This window comes from Scyliorhinus torazame, chromosome 14, assembly GCF_047496885.1.
Source record: "Scyliorhinus torazame isolate Kashiwa2021f chromosome 14, sScyTor2.1, whole genome shotgun sequence".
NCBI classification, from domain to species: Eukaryota; Metazoa; Chordata; class Chondrichthyes; order Carcharhiniformes; family Scyliorhinidae; genus Scyliorhinus; species Scyliorhinus torazame.
In genome coordinates, this window is record NC_092720.1 from 56,488,227 (window position 1) to 56,505,916 (window position 17,690).

Below are 17,690 nucleotides of genomic sequence, written 5' to 3' on the forward strand. Positions count from 1 at the left end.
GGAAGTCTGACTGGGCGATTGAGGTGCTGGCAGCTGGTACAATGGAAAGGTACCAAGCTGCCATGGTCCTGGGAGCACTTGGCAATGCCATGGGCTATCACAACATTTGCCACGAGTGCAACAAACCTGGATTAAAACTGACGGAGACTGATTTATCAGAGGAGATCGACAGGATGCTTTTAAAATCATTTCAGTGGCAGGCTCCATTTGATTCTCTCATGCACATGGCAACTGCTGAAGCGTTAGCGTCTGGTGAGTTTTATCTTGTCTTTTGTCCCTGTTGGAGTTGATCTTGAAGTATTGGTGCTCGATATCTCTGCCCATTCCTATACTAACTCATTCCCACGATGCTACTGAGCAGAGAACCTTCCTGTGAGTTTTCTTTGTGAAAATACAAATCCTGCATCATTAAGTCCGTATTTTCTGCCCTCATACTTGGAATATATAGGGCGCCGTTAAGGTAGCTAAATGCCCGGTTGAAACGATCAACACGACGCCGCCCTTTCCATGTACTGTACCAAATTCGAATGCTCCTTAAATTAATTTACCAGAAGTAGCATTCTACGAAACAAAAATCCCTTTTTGCATGTGAAAGGTGGATTTCGAAGTGTCTCCAAAGACCAACTTTAAGCCCCTTCTGGTTTTCGTGTTGGATAATAACCGCGCAGACTAACATTCTCCTCACCAGCAAAATAAAGACTTCATTTTCACCGATTCCCTTTCCGAAGATCACATTTTTAATAGTACACACATAATACATCTTCGACATTAACAACTTTTAGCAGTGGAGTTACATCCCCTCGGATAAAATGCAGGAAAAGCGCCGCAGCAGCTCTCTGAGCCAGGAGACAGCGGGTTATCTCTTGCGCGTGCATCTTTCCACATAACTTTTAACCTGAGGCGTATTTCCAGCATCTTCTATTGCACTTTATTGTTACATTCTGTATCGTTTTGAATGGATTGCACATTTAAGGTAGCTCTTTCATGCGTTGAATGATTTGATCAAATATGAACTTATTGTTAGCATGTTATTAGTAATGAGCAATCTTTGCTCTCCCACCAGGGTGGGACACCTTCCAGGAACTTTGCAGCCAGGCAGCAAAGAGATACCTCATCACGTTGCACAGATACCAGAAACGTCAATCAACATCAGCCTCGGACGGAGCCCCAGTGCAGGCAAAAGGCTATACTTCCAAAAGATACACCCCCTTAAGCAAAAGAGGTGAACAACATTTAATGTCATTTTAAGCAGGTCTGTGTCTATTGCTTGCAATAAAAGTAAGACGATGGATTAACTTGGCGGATCTGGCAGCATTTGTGGAAAGAAACAGAGTTGCCCGTTTCGAGTCCCCTTGGCCCTTCCGCAGAGCTTCTACCCCTCTTCGGCTCTGAAGAAGTCATGTCAGACTCGAAATGTTAAATGTTTCTCTCTCCACAGCTGTTACTGAACCTGCTGAGTTTATCTAGCATTTTCTGTTTTTGAAATGTAAGAAATTTAAAACTACTATAGAATGAAAATAAAGTAAAATTAATAATTGGCGAAATCAATATTGTTCAGATTTCAAATTGATTTAGTTGACACTATTGTCCTCAATTGAACCAGAAATTATATCATAGTTTGGGAACTATTTCATTGAAGTGCTTCTTTCATCAATTTTATATGTTAGGTTTGTGTGTGATTGCTGTGAGCTATTTTGTCACTGGCTGTTGGGTTGACATGAATGGCCAATGTGCTCCTTTTAGTTTAATGTGTGAGTTAGAGTTTGAGACTGACTACAAGTTAATCAAGTGATAACTATCAACATGCTGGGGGGTTACCATTGACCAGAACTGAACTGGACCAGCCATATAAATACTGCGGCTCCCATAGATATATGTTATTGTAAATAAATGTTATTACTTTGTATCCTTAAAACTCGTGCTGGATTCTTCGTGGCCCTCACAAAAGTAGGAAAGGTTGGAAGTCCTCTGCATCAACAATATCCCACTATTGAGCAATGAGCAATATTATGCCAGATAAAATTAAAATCTTAAATGTTAACTAAGGGATAACCAAGTGCCAAAGCCCAATCAGATACCTGCTATGATCTTGAAGTAGTTTTGGGAGGAAATTGGAAAGGCTCTAGAAAATTGAGTACCAGAGCAAATGGAGTACTCAATTTTAAAAAGGAAACATTGTTAATCTGGCTAATTACCAGCTAATTTGTTTAACATCTTGGATGGCAAACTCTTTAAGGATGTAATGACCACCTATCTAGGGAAAATACCGTGAATACTGTGAGATCAGGAAGGTATTTGACATGGTCCCATTCAGGAAATTACGCATGGAATTTAAGGGATGTGGAGTTGCAGGGAGAATGGCAAATGAGAGAAAGCATTTCTTTAGAAGGGAGAAAATGGAGAGTGGAAGATCTTGGGTTAGAATTGGATAGTCATATCTCTCGGGATTCAACTTTGGAGCACTTCCATTCACCATGTATATCATTTGGTTGTAGGCCAAGAATAAGTTGCGTTGAATATTGGATTTGTTTCTCATGTACCGAGGTAGAGTGAAAAGTATTATTCTGAGTGCAGCTCAGACAAATCATTCCGTACATGGAAAGAAAATACATAATAGGGCAAACATAAAATACACAATGTCAATACATAGACACAGGCATCGGGTGAAGCATACAGGAGTGTAGTACTACTTGGTAGAGAAGATGTGTGAAGATATCAGATCAGTCCATAAGAGGATCAGTTAGGAGTCTGGTAACAGTAGGGAAGAAGCTGTTTTTGAATCTGCAGACTTATGAATTTTGCAGACGGTACCAAAATATGATGTATAGTTAATTCTTGAGAAGATCACAGGAACATCTGGCAGGATATTGATAAGATAGGGAAATTAGCTGAAAAGTGGCAGATGGAATTCAATGTTGGTGAGTGGAATGTGATTCATTTTAGTTTTCTTTAAAAAAAAAGTATTTTGAATGGAAAAAGGCTCGCACCATGGAAAAGAAGAGGGGTTTGGGGAAGGCTCAGGTAGATTAGGCTTTGAGAAAAAGCTAAGCGCATTCTAGTTTTCTCGCAAAACATACAGAATATAAATACCAAGAGGTCACAGTGAGCCAATGAAAAATCTTAAGACCACAGTGAGCATATAGGAAGGATATTGAGGCGTTTGAAAGGGTACAACACAGATTGACTGTCTAGTATGAGGAAATACATAAATGGAAATTTAAAAAAAAATATTGGGTCTTTTATTATAACAATGTAGATGACTGGTAAATATAATACAATTAAAATGAGGTAGGAACAGACTTCCATGAGCTTTGAGGTAAAGAATGATAGGCCACAGATCCAAGATTTAATGTAAGAAAGTTAGAAAAGGGATCTTCTTCACTCAAAAGTTGTGTGGAATGGGGGACTGGGGGGAGGTGGGGCTGGCAGTGGGATGGGAGATGTTTGAGATGGTAGTGTTCCATGCACCAATTTCCGGGAATCCCACTCTCTGACAAGACCGATATGTTACACTCTGGTATTTAGGGATATGCATATACCTTACTTTTCTATCATTGACTGAGTAGCTGGTAAGACGTGTCATACTGGTAAAAACAAAGATGATAAGAACAGAAAACAACTCCAATTGCTGCTCAAAAGCAGCTAATCTGGGATTGTACATAACTCAAAACTTACTGGAAATAGTCTGATGTATACAGCAATTTTGTGATGGTACGTGGCATATTTGTAGCAGATGTAACATTTATTAAATGTTTTGATTTATTATTGTCACATGTAAAAAGTATTGTTTCTTGCTATACAAACAATGCATACCGTACATAGGGAAAGAAGGAGAGACTGTAGAATGTAATGTTACAGGTATAGCTAGGGTGTAGAGAAAAGATCAACTTAATACGAGGTAGGTCCATTCAAAAGTCTGATGGCAGCAGGGAAGAAGCTGTCCTTGAGTGGGTTGGTACGTGACCTCAAACTTTTGTATCTTTTTCTTGACGGAAGAAGGTGTAAGAGAGTAAGTCCGGGTTTGTAATAATAGTAGATTTGAAGTTACCATTAGATCATAAACATGAGCTTTTGTAATTCCGTCAGCAGATTGAATGTTGTCCCCTACTTCAATATTAAAGGAATGAGGTAAAAGTTTTATCATTCACCATGATTGTAAATCAATACAATTAAAAGTTGCCTGTTTAAAATGTAACGTTTGTTTTTGGAACATTGGTATGTACAAGAGATGTGGAATTTGAAGCATCACTATTAATCGGCTGTCACATGCTAATTCACAGAACCTAAATTTGGAGCAGCTGCGAGAACAATGTGCATCGGTATGTGCTATGCAAAGGCAGAGCAACTGAATGACCTACTGCAAGTCAGCATTGAATGTGGTCGAATGACGCACAGTTATCCAGCAGGTAATACGCAAAGGATGAAGTCATACCCTTTCAGCAATGCATGCGTTTGTCTAATGCCCATCAAGAGAATTGTTCCAATATGATAACAGTCATGAAATAAATTTGTTCATTTTTTTTTGGCAATAGCATTTAAAATATGCTGGAATAGATGTGTACTTGACCTCAGTTCTAATGCTGTACTAGGAAGCCAACCAAAAACTGCATTTTGCAAAGCACTTATTATAACTTGGACTGCATCAACTGTGTAATGTAAAATGAAGACATTGTAAATAACAGCACTTTATTGAAGTAAACAATCTCTGTATTGAGAAGTAAAACAATTCGGGGGGGGGGGGGGGGGAGTCAAACATTTTGTAACATTCTTTAACTAATATATTGCTGCATCAGATACTGGTTTATTGCATCATGTCTCAAATATCATTTATAATACACAGAAACAGGCTGTTTCCCGCCAACCATTTATGGTATTTATGTTTCACATGAGCTGCCCGCCATCCTTCCTCAATCAGCTCCATCAGATCAACCCATGTTCACTCCTCCCACTTACGCTTATCTAGCACCACCACCGTTAAATTAATCTATTGTGCCAAATCTTCCTCTGGGCTCAGGAAAAGTCCTGCACACTTTCATGCCTTGCAAATGTTACACCCGACCCGTGTGTGACTTCACATGCCAGTTTTGTCTTTTCACTGCAGGGTCTGGTTTGCAGTGCAGTTTGAAAGCCATGCTGGAAGGCAGGAAAAGCTCATTATGCCTCTGCGTTCTGACGAGCATTCATCTATTCTGTTCATGTCAACCCCTCCCTGCGGTAGCGAGTTTATCTACATTTATCTTACTCTTATCAAAAACTTTCAGAATTTTTAAGACTTTTATTACATCAAGGAAAAAAAAAGACCCAGCCTGTTCAACCCATCCATATCGGTTTAACCTCACATTTTTTGCTACCGTCCTTGTATATTCTTTTTGAGCCTTCTATAGTGCTTCCAAGTCCTTTTTATAATGTAGTGGCTATATACCCAATACCTATATCACCCTCCCCTTTATGTCTCCTCCTACAGTGTATGTTGTGTACTCTTTCTCCACCCACCTGCCAATCTGGAGTCAGCTGCGACACCGGGTGGGGTGGGGTGAAAGCTGCATAATGGAGCGGAAAGTACAGAGTAGAAAGCACATCACTTTCCTGACTCTTCCCCGCCCCACCACCATTAAGTTTGGGTCAAGAACGGCCTTCCTGCCCAGAGGCCAATTGATCACCGCCACCACTGGTATTCAACTAGCGGTAGGTGAGGGGCATGCAATGTTGGGAAACAACCAGGAGGATATGCCTGCAGCCTGTTTGTAGAGATTCCTTTCTCTTGGGCAGCACGGTAGCATAGTGGTTAGCACAATTGCTTCACAGCTCCATGGTTCGATTCCCGGCTTGGGTCACTGTCTGTGCGGAGTCTGCACGTTCTCCCCGTGTGTGCGTGGGTTTCCTCCGGGTGCTCCGGTTTCCTCCCACAGTCCAAAGATGTGCAGGTTAGGTGGATTGGACATGGTAAATTGCCCTTTGTGTCCAAAATTGGGGTTGCTGGGTTATGGGGATAGGGTGGAGGTGTGGGCTTGGGTAAGGTGCTCTTTCCAAGGGCCGGTGCAGACTCGATGGGCCAAATGACCTCCTTCTGCACTGTAAAATTCTATGAAATCAAAATTCTATGAAATCCTGTACCCAACAAAGGGACTCACATAGAGCAAGGGAAAGACTGTTGAGTGCACGCTGCTGCCCTTTACAGCATCTCCCTCCCTCTGGCCTCAGCAATCCCACCTCATTTACCTGTATTATGGGATTTCAATGACAATCCTCGGCCTCAGGCCTACTGCAATACTGGCAGTGACCACCACTCCCTGTGGCAGGCCTGGAGAGCTGCAAACCTTTGATTGCAGAAAGTGGGATGGCGTAGTGGCATTATCACTGGACTAGTAATCCACCTAGGGTTGTGCTATGGGATCCTGGGTACAAATTCCACCATGGCAGTTGGTGACACTTGGAATTCTATAAAATCCTGGAATTGAAAGTCTAATGATGAGCACAAAACCATTGTCAATTATCACGAAAACCCACCTGGTTCATTAATATCCTTTGGGGAAGGAAATCTGCTTACCTGGTTTTACCTGCTTATAATTCCAGACTCTTAAAAATGTCCTCTGTAATGGTTAGCACCCACTCAATTTAAGGGAAATTGGGGATGGGGGCAATAAATGTTGGCCTTACCAGTGACACCCACATGAAAGAATAGAAAATAAAAGTTCTCTGTCCTGCAGGAGACAGTAGTGAGAAAAATGCCTCTGCAAAAGCTAGGTACAGTCAGTAGGTTGTGCAATTAAGATTTAAGCCAAACAGGGCTCCTGAGAATGACTACACTGGTTATCATTCACTCTCCATAGAATCCCTACAGTGCAGAAGGAGGGCATTCAGCCCATTATGTCTGCACCAACCCTCTGAAAGAGCACCCTACCTAGGCCCATTCCCTGCACATTGACCATGGCCAATCCACCTAACCTGTATATCTGTGGGAGAAACCAGAGCACCCAGAGGAAACCCATGCGGACACAGGGAGAACGTGCAAACTCCACACAGTCACCCATGGCTGGAATCGTGTCCCTGGTGCTGTGAGGCTGCAGTGCTAACCACTGTTCTTCTCATTTGGAGGATGGACCCATCACCTCAACCATTAACCTCCGCCCTTTGTACAGTGTGATGTAAACCATGGCTTACGAGAAGGATTCAAATGCATCTTCTAATTTCTCTCCACAATGTTCTCAAACTCAGCTATGTCATTAAGGGCCATTTAATATGAATGTGTAAGAAGAGGGCAGAGATTCTAGGGTGTGTCTTCTGACCCACTGTTGTGTGTCTGCTAATAGTGGATGATTCAAGTGCAACATTTGGGACTGGCATGAAAGTGAAAAGCTGAAAGAGAAGAGGAAATATCTTCATCTGTTGTTCTGTATACCTTTGAGATATGTGCCTTTATTATATTTAGGTTTGCATTGTATTGTTTATTTCAATACATTATACACCACCGTGCTGCATTATTCTGTACATTGATTTTACTCTGCTACCTTTCATGCACCAGGATTTTGCCATCAAGCTCAGTCCAAAGTGGTAGACATGCTGCCTCAACTTGGTTGCATTATTTTTACTATTAAGGAACCAAACTGTATAATGAACTGCACACGCCATGATACAGAAACATTTGTTGTTCTTAAAAAATAAAAAATAAAATATGCAATGAAAAAAGCTGAAACTTTATTCAAAACATTCCAGACTGGTTTAAATTTACTGTCTAAAACATTAACACTAAAACATGTTCATCGGTAGGGTTTCTAGGTACTTTCTGTACAGCACTTTTTGCATCATATGCTATCCAAGGGAAGCCCATTGTTCAGTGGGGACGTAAAATGATGGAAGTGATGCCCATTGCAGAACAGTACTGTGAAAGGAAGATGACGCACTTTTCAGGTAAGGTTACCAGCTTGCCAATTTGACACTTCTATTTTTTCTTTATTATTTGGAAAATACTTGTTCCTAGATCCTGATAAGTGTAATACAAAATTTTAGTTTTTTAAATTTTCTTTTTCCAATTAAGGGGCAACTTAGCATAGCCAATTCACGTACCCTGCACATCTTTGGGGTGTGGGTGTGGGACCCACACACACACAGGGGAAGACTGCGCAAACTCCACACCATCAGTGACCCAGGGTCGGGATAGAGCCCTGGTCCTCAGCACAATGAGGCACCAGTGCTAACCACTGTGCTGCCCAATACAAATTTTCTATTGAAATAAATATCAATTGTGAAAACATGTGGCTACTTATTTGCGTTAGAGCATGTTCAGATCACTAAAATAATTCTGCTTTTAAACCTTCCAACATTTCTCTGCCTTTATTGTAGAGTATAAAGAAAGGATTTTGCATTTAACACACTTGTCTTATAACAATAGTTCCAAAAATAATTGAATTTGACTTACAATATTGGTCTGCCATGGATATTATTTTAGATTCATCAATACTGTTTGTGTCAATAAGTGATATCTACGTTTGTGATCACAGGGCAGCTACATTCTGTAAGGTAAGAGTTGCTTGTTTTGGGGTTTTTAAATTTATTTTTATTTTTGTGTTTGTTTTGTTTTTTGGGGGTAGCAAGCTACCTTTGTATCATTTAGTAGAATCACCAATTTTAGAGGGTTCACTTGAGAGTAGCAGCAGTATATATGTATATATTTTTTAAGGGCCTAACGGGTGTTTAATCTTTCCTTTTATTTTTCCTTTGAAATCTCTTTGGAAATTCAGATCAGAGGGGATGGCAGCTAGGGCAGTTGCATGCTCCTCCTGTACAAAGAACAAAGAAAAATTACAGCACAGGAACAGGCCCTTCGGCCCTCCAAGCCTGCGCCGATTCAGATCCTCTATCTAAAACTGTCGCCTATTTTCTAAGGATCTGTATCTCTCTGCTCCCTGCCCATTCATGTATCTATCTGGATACACCTTAAATGACGCGATCGTGCCCGCCTCTACCACCTCCGCCGGCAATGCGTTCCAGGCAACCACCACCCTCTGCATAAAGAACGTTCCACGCATATCTTCCTTAAACTCTTCCCCTCTCACCTTGAACTCGTGACCCCTAGTAATTGAGTCCCCCCCTCTGGGGGAAAAAGCTTCTTGCTATCCACCCTGTCTATACCTGTCACGATTTTGTATACCTCAATGAGGTTTCCCCCCCTCAACCTCCGACTTTCTAATGAAAATAATCCTAATCTACTCAACCTCTCTTCATAGCTAGCGCCCTCCATACCAGGCAACATCCTGGTGAACCTCCTCTGCACCTTCTCCAAAGCATCCACATCCTTTTGGTAATGTGGCGACCAGAACTGTACACAGTATTCCAAATGTGGCCGAACCAAAGTCTTATACAACTGTAACATGATCTGCCAACTCTTGTACTCAATACCCCTTCCGATGAAGGAAAACATGCCGTATGCCTTCTTGACCACTCTTATCGACCTGCGTAGCCACCTTCACGACACAATGGACCTGAACACCCCGATCTCTCGGTACATCAATTTTCCCGAGGGCTTTTTCATTTACCGTATAGTTCACTCTTGAATTGGATCTTCCAAAATGCTTCACCTCGCATTTGCCCGGATTGAACTCCATCTGCCATTTCTCCACCCAACTCTCCAATCTATCTACATTTTGCTGTATTCTCTGACAGCCCCCTTCACTATCTGCTACTCCACCAATCTTAGTGTCATCTGCAAACTTGCTAATCAGACCACCTATACCTTCCTCCAGATCGTTTATGTATATCACAAACAACAGTAGTCCCAGCACGGATCCCTGTGGAGCACCACTGGTCACAGTTCTCCATTTTGAGAAACTCCCTTCCACTACTACACTCTATCTCCTGTTGCCCAGCCAGTTCTTTATCCATCTAGCTAGTACACCCTGGACCCCATGAGACTTCACTTTCTCCATCAGCCTACCATGGGGAACCTTATCAAATGCCTTACTGAAGTCCATGTATATGACATCTACAGCACTTCCCTCATTAATCAACTTTGTCAATTCCTCAAAGAATTCTATTAAGTTGGTAAGACATGACCTTCCCTGCACAAAACCATGTTGCCTATCAGTGATAAGCCCATTTTCTTCCAAATGGGAATAGATCCTATCCCTCAGTATCTTCTCCAGCAGCTTCCCTACCACTGACATCAGGCTCACCAGTCTATAATTACCTGGATTATCCCTGCTACCTTTCTTAAACAAGGGGACAACATTAGCAATGCTCCAGTCCTCCGGTACCTCACCCGTGTTCAAGGATGCTGCAAAGATATCTGTTAAGGCCCCAACTATTTCCTCTCTCACTTCCCTCAGTAACCTGGGATAGATCCCATCCGGACCTGGGGACTTGTCCACCTTAATGCCTTTTAGAATACCCAACACACCCTCCCTCCTCATGTCGACTTGACCTAGAGTAATCAAACATCTATCCCTAACCTCCACATCCGTCATGTCCCTCTCCTCGGTGAATACCGATGCAAAGTGCTCCTTAAGAATCTCAGCCATTTTCTCTGACTCCACGCATAACTTTCCTCCTTTGTCCTTGAGTGAGCCAACCCTTTCTCTAGTTACCCTCTTGCTCCTTATATATGAATAAAAGGCTTTGGGATTTTCCTTAACCCTGTTTGCTAAAGATATTTCATGACCCCTTTTAGCCCTCTTGATTCCTCGTTTCAGATTGGTCCTACATTCCCGATATTCTTTCAAAGCTTCGTCTGTCTTCAGTTGCCTAGACCTTATGTATGCTTCCTTTTTCCTCTTAGCTAGTCTCACAATTTCACCTGTCATCCATGGTTCCCTAATCTTGCCACTTCTATCCCTCATTTTCACAGGGAAATGTCTGTCCTGCACTCTAATCAACCTCTCTAAAAGCCTCCCACATGTCAAATGTGGAATTACCTTCAAACAGCTGCTCCCAATCCACCTTCCCCAGCTCCTGCCGAATTTTGGTACAGTTGGCCGTCCCCCAATTTAGTAGTCTTACTTTAGGACCACTCTCATCTTTGTCCATGAGTATTCTAAAACATACGGAATTGTGATCACTATTCCCAAAGTAATCCCCAACTGAAACTTCAACCACCTGGCTGGGCGCATTCCCCAACACCAGGTCCAGTATGGCCCCTTTCCGAGTTGGACTATTTACATACTGCTCTAGAAAACCCTCCTGGATGCTCCTTACAAATTCTGCTCCATCTAGACCTCTGACACTAAGTGTATCCCAGTCAATGTTGGGAAAATTAATATCTCCTATCACCACCACCCTGTTGCTCCTACATATTTCCATAATCTGTTTACAGATTTGCACCTCTATCTCACGCTCGCTGTTGGGAGGTCTGTAGTACAGCCCCAACATTGTTACCGCACTCTTCCTATTTCTGAGCTCTGCCCATATTGTCTCATTGCTCGAGTCCTCCATAGTGCCCTCCTTCAGCATAGCACATCAGCCATGTCCCTGAGCTCCCACATTGAGCAAGAGGAGCATAACACGGGTCTGAGATCTCCTGCCATTTTGAATCTTAAGCTTAACTAAATATCAAATAATAGATAAAGGAAAAAAAAAAATTGTTACCAATCATACGATTAAAAAAAAATAGAAATAGAAAAACCTTGCCTTATCAACACACCTCAGGGAAAAGAAAAACTACTTACCAGTCACCAGCCAATCACATACCTGCTGGCTGTGACGTCACGGTTCTACTTCTACCTGCCCACGAGTCTCCCTCTTGATCTTTACTCGGCTGCGATCCTTACAGTGATTGTTTTTTATTTGGTAGGAGGAGGTAGGGAGGGAAACACTGAAGAAGTGTTTGGGGTTTAACTGTCACTTGACAACAGCACCTCCACAAACCACCTTCTGGATACAGTGACCGCAATGCACAAATTTTCCCCGCAACAGCCAATCAGCAGCTCTGCTCTGTTGCCCTCTGCTGGATGCTTGCCTTCACCTGAACATGGAGGGTGTCTTGCTCAGGTACACCTTCTGGATACAGTGACCGCAATGCACAGATTTCCCCCGCAACAGCCAATCAGCGGCTCCGCTCTGCTGCCCTCTGCTGGATGCTTGCCTTCGCTTGAACACGGAGGGTGTCTTGCTCAGGTACATCTTCTGGATACAGTGACCGCAATGCACAGATTTCCCCCGCAACAGCCAATCAGTGGCTCCGCTCTGCTGCCCTCTGCTGGATGCTTGCCTTCACTTGAACACGGAGGGTGTCTTGCTCAGGTACACCTTCTGGATACAGTGACTGCAATGCACTGATGCGAATTTTCCACGCAACAGCCAATCAGCGGCTCCGCTCTGCTGCCCTCTAGTGGATGTGGGTGGTGAGGGACACCACTGGTGTCCCCACTGACTACACCTGTGGGAAGTGCACCCAATTGCAGCTCCCCCGCGGCCGCGTTAGGGAACTGGAGCTGGATGAACTTGGATGATCCAGGAGGCAGAGGAGGTGATAGAGAGGACTTACAGGGAGGTAGCCACACCCAAGGTTCAGGACAAGAGTAGCTGAGTTACAGTCAGGGGAAGGAAAGGGAACAGGCAGACCGTGCAGGGATCCCTCCTGGCCGTTCCCCTTCAAAACAAGTATACCGTTTTGGATGCTGTTGGGGGAGATGACCTACCGGGGGAAGGCCCTAGCAGCCAGGTCTGTGGCTCAGAAGGGAAGGGGGGAGAATATAAAAGCAATAGTGGTAGGAGACTCAATGGTTAGGGGAACGGATAGGAGATTCTGTGGTCGCAAATGAGACACCCGGAAGGTATGTTGCCTCCCGGGTGGCAGGGTCAGGGATGTCTCGGATCGAGTCTACAGGATTCATAAGGGGGAGGGGGAGCAACCAGAAGTTGCGGTGCACATAGGCACCAACGACATAGCTAAGAAAAGGGATGAGGTTCTAAAAAGTAATTTTAGGGAGTTAGGTTGGAAGCGAAAGAGCAGGACAATCAGAGTAGTGTTCTCAGGATTGCTACCGGTGCCACATGCAAGTGAGGCAAGGAACAGAGCGCGAGTGCAGCTGAACACGTGGCTACAGAGCTAGTGCAGGAGGGAAGGCTTCAGATGTGTGGATCATTGGGATATCTTCTGGGAAAGGTGGGACCTGTACATGAAGGATGGATTGCACCTAAACTGGAGGGGCACCAATATCCTGGGTGGGAGGTTTGCTAGAGCTCTTCGGGAGGGTTTGAACTAGTTTGGCAGCGGGATGGGAACCAGAGCTATGGATCAGAGGATAGGGTAGCTGTTGAACAGGTAAAAATAGTTTGCAGCGAGTCTGTGAGGAAGGATATACAGTTGATAGGGTAACGTTGCACTCAGTGGAATGGGTTAAAGTGTGTCTGTTTCAATGCAAGGAGTGTCAGGAATAAGGGAGATGAGCTTAGAGCAAGGATCAGTACTTGGAACTATGATGTTGTGGCCATTACAGAGACATGGATTTCACAGGGGCAGGAATGGCTGTTAGATGTTCCGGGGTTTAGATGTTTTCAGAAGAATAGGGAGGGAGGTAAAAGAGGAGGGGGAGTGGCTCTATTAAATAGGGAGTGCGCCACAGCTGCAGAAAAGGAGGTAGTCGAGGAGGGTTTGTCTACTGAGTCAGTATGGATGGAAGTCAGAAACAAGAAAGGAGCAATCACTTTATTGGGAGTTTTCAATAGACCCCCCCAATAGCAGCAGAGAGATAGAGGAACAGATTGGGCGGCAGATCTTGGAAAGGTGCAGAAGTAACAGAGTTGTTGTCATGGGTGACTTCAACTTCCCTAATATTGACTGGAACCTCCTTACTGCAAATGGTTTGGATGGAGCAGATTTTGTCAGGTGTGTACAGGAAGGATTCCTGACTCAATATGTAGATAGGCCGACTAGGGGGGAGGCCATGTCGGCAACAAACCAGACCAGGTGTCAGATGTCTCGGTGGGAGAGCATTTCGGTGATAGTGACCACAACTCCTTGACCTTTACCATAATCATGGAGAGGGATAGGAACAGGCAGTAAGGGAAGGTATTTAATTGGGGGAGGGGAAATTATACTGCCATTAGACAGGAGCTGAGGAGCATAAAGTGGAAACAATTGTTCTTGGGGAAATGCACAACAGTAATGTGGGGTTGTTTAAGGAGCACTTGCTGCGAGTGCTGGATAGCTTTGTCCCACTGAGACGAGGAAGGAATGGTAAGATGAAGGAGCCTTGGATGACAAGAGAAGTGGAGCTTCTAGTCAAGAGCAAGAAGGAAGCTTACGTAAGGTTGAGGAAGCAAGGATCTGACTCGGCTCTAGAGGGTAACAAGGTAGACAGGAAGGAACTAAAAAATGGACTTAGGAGAGCTAAAAGGGGGCATGAAAAAGCCCTGGCGGGAAGGATTAGGGAAAACCCCAAGGCGTTCTACACATGTGAGAATGATCAGAGTGAGAGTAGGGCCGATCAGCGATAGTGGAAGGAACTTGTGCCTAGAGTATGAGGAGATGGGGGAGGCCCTAAATAAATATTTTGCTTCAGTATTCACTAGAGAGGGACCTTGTTGCTCATGAGAACAGTGTGAAGCAGGTTAATAGACTCGAACAGGTTGATATTAAGAAGGAGGATGTGCTGGAAATTTTGAAAAGCATCAGGATGGATAGGTCCCCTGGGACTGACGGGATATACCCACGGTTACTATGGGAAGCGAGGGAGGAGATTGCTGCGTCCTCACTCTCTTTGCATCCTCACTCTCCACTGGAGTAGTACCGGATGATTGGAGGGAGGCGAATGTGTTCCCCTGTTCAAGAAAGGGAATCGAGAAATCCCGGGGAATTATGTGTGTGGTGAGCAAAATATTGGAAAGGATTCTGAGAGATAGGGGGCGGGATTCTCCGACCCCCCCGCCGGTTGGGGGCGTTGGTAGCAGCCCCCCCCCCGGCAATTCTCCGGGCCCCGATGGGCCGAGCGGCCATCTGTTTTTGGCCAGTCCCGCCAGCGTGGGTTATGTATGGTCCCACATGGTGGGACCTGGCAGGTAAGTCGGCGCAGGTGGTCTTCGGGGGGGGGGGGGGTGCGGAGGCAATCCGACCCCGGGGAGGGGGCCTCCATGGTGGCCTGGCCCGCGATCGGGCGCGCCGATCTGCGGGCGGGCCTGTTCCTTCCACGTCGGCCCCTGTAGGGCTCCACCATGGCCGGTGCGGAGAAGAGAACACCCGCGCATGCGCCAAAATACGCTGGCCGGTCTGCGCTTGCGCGGAATCACGCCGGCGGTTCTGCGCATGCACGAGATCACGACGACCATTCCGCGCATGTGCAAACTCGTGCCATCCCTTCAGTGGCATCCACCTAGCCTCTGAGACGGGTGAGAATTCCTCACCTTGGGGGCTCGTTGACGCCGGAGTTATTGGCGCCTGTTTTCCTCCCGGAAGGGAGAATCCCATCAAGGATTTATGAGTATTTCAAAAAACATAGTTTGATTAAAGATAGTCAGCATGGTTTTGTGAGGGGCAAGTCATGCCTCACAAGCCTCATTGAATTCTTTGAGGATGTGACGAGACACATTGATGAAGGTCGGGCAGTGGACGTGGTGTATATGGATTTCAGTAAGGCATTCAATAAGGTTCCCCATGGTAGGCTCATTCAGAAAGTTAGGGGGCATGAGATACAGGGAAGTTTGGCTGTCTGAATACAGAATTGGCTGGCCGAAAGAAGACAGCGAGTGGTAGTGGATAGAAAGTATTCCGCCTGGAGGTTGGTGACCAGTGGTGTCCTGTAGGGATCTGTTCTGGGACCTCTGCTCTTTGTGGTTTTTAATAAATGACTTGGATGAGGAAGTGGAAGGGTGGGTTAGTAATTTTGCCGATGGCACGCAGATTGGTGGAGTTGTAGATAGTGTTGAGGGCTGTTGCAGGTTACAACAGGACAATTGACAGGATGCAGAGCTGGGCTGAGAAGTGGCAGATGGAGTTCAACCTAGATAAATGTGTAGGTTTGGGTTCGGGGGAGGGTTTATTAGCTGGGCTAAGCTCCTTTACAGCGCCCCGGTGGCAAGTGTGGTGACGAACCGGCGGAGGTCGGAGTACTTTCGGCTGTACCGAGGGACGAGGCAGGGGTGCCCTCTGTCCCCCCTCTTGTTCGCATTGGCGATCGAACCCTTGGCCATATCACTGAGGGAGTCTAATAAATGGAGGGGGGTGGTCCGCGGGGGAGAAGAGCATCGGGTGTCTCTATATGCGGACGACCTGCTGCTGTACGTGGCGGACCCAATGGACGGGATGGTGGAGGTCATGCAGACTTTGAGGGAGTTTGGGGAGTTCTCGGGCTATAAGCTCAATGTAGGGAAGAGCGAGCTTTTTGTACTACAGGCAGGGGACCAAGAAAGAGGGATAGGGGACCTACCGCTGAGGAGGGCGGAGTGGAGTTTTCGGTATCTAGGGATCCAGATAGCCAGGAGCTGGGGGGCCTTACACAAACTGAATCTGACGAGTTTGGTGGACCAAATGGAGGTGGACTTCAAAAGATGGGACATGTTGCCGCTCTCGTTGGCGGGTAGAGAGCAGTCGATAAAAATGGTGGTCCTTCCGAGGTTTTTGTTTGTGTTCCAGTGCCTCCCCATCGTGATCACCAAGTGCTTTTTCAAGAGAGTAGGTAGGAGTATTATGGGGTTTGTGTGGGCGAACAAAACCCTGAGGGTAAGGAGAGGGTTCCTGGAACGCAGTAGGGACTGAGGAGGGCTGGCGCTGCCAAACCTAGGGAGCTACTACTGGGCAGCAAACGTGGCGATGATCCGTAAGTGGGTTATGGAGGGAGAGGGGGCGGCATGGAAGAGGATGGAGATGGCGTCCTGCAAAGGAACGAGCTTGGGGGCGCTGGTGACGGCACCGCTGCCGCTCTCGCCATCAAAGTACACCACTAGCCCGGTGGTGGCGGCAACGTTAAGGATCTGGGGCCAGTGGAGACGGCATAGGGGTGCAGTGGGAGCCTCGGTGTGGTCCCCGATCAGGGGTAACCACCGGTTTGTCCCGGGGAAGATGGACGGGGGGGTTCCAGGGCTGGCACCGGGCGGGGATTAGAAGAATGGGGAACCTGTTCATCGACGGGACATTTGCGAGCCTTGGGGCACTGGAGGAGAAGTTTGAGCTACCCCCGGGAAATGCATTCAGATATATGCAGGTGAGGGCTTTTGTGAGGCGACAGGTCAGGGAATTCCCGCTGCTCCCGACACAGGAAATTCAAGACAGGGTGATCTCGGGTGTATGGGTCGGGGAGGGCAAGGTTTCGGCAATACACCAAGAGATGAAAGAAGAGGGGGAAGCGCTAGCAGAAGAGTTGAAGGGTAAATGGGAGGAGGAGCTGGGGGAGGAGATCGAGGAAGGTTTGTGGGCTGACGCCCTGGGTAGGATTAATTCCTCCTCCTCAAGTGCCAGGCTCCGCCTGATACAATTTAAGGTGGTTCACAGAGCGCACCTGACGGGGGCGAGGTTCAGTAGGTTCTTTGGGGTAGAGGACAGATGCAGAAGATGTTCAGGGAGCCCGGCGAACCATGTCCACATGTTCTGGACATGTCCGGCACTGGAGGGGTTCTGGAGAGGAGTGGCGGGAGCAATATCTCAGGTGGTGAAAGTCCGGGTCAAGCAAAGCTGGGGGCCAGCAAAATTTGGAGTAGTGGACGAGAGATTGCTTGAGGGGACGGATGAGCGGGGGATAACATGGAGGGTGGGGGAAACTGGCACG

General features: G+C 45.9%; 1 protein-coding gene across 1 annotated transcript in view; it reads left to right on the top strand.

Moving 5' to 3' along the window:
• LOC140389747 (uncharacterized) overlaps window positions 1-17,690 on the top strand; it is a 53,737-nt gene continuing 36,047 nt past the window's right edge. The window contains exons 1-4 of the mRNA XM_072474215.1: window positions 1-252; window positions 1,064-1,222; window positions 4,281-4,406; window positions 7,768-7,908. Of these exons, the coding sequence (XP_072330316.1) occupies window positions 42-252; window positions 1,064-1,222; window positions 4,281-4,406; window positions 7,768-7,908 (637 nt within the window). The 5' untranslated portion in view covers window positions 1-41. The remainder of the gene's footprint in view (window positions 253-1,063; window positions 1,223-4,280; window positions 4,407-7,767; window positions 7,909-17,690) is intronic.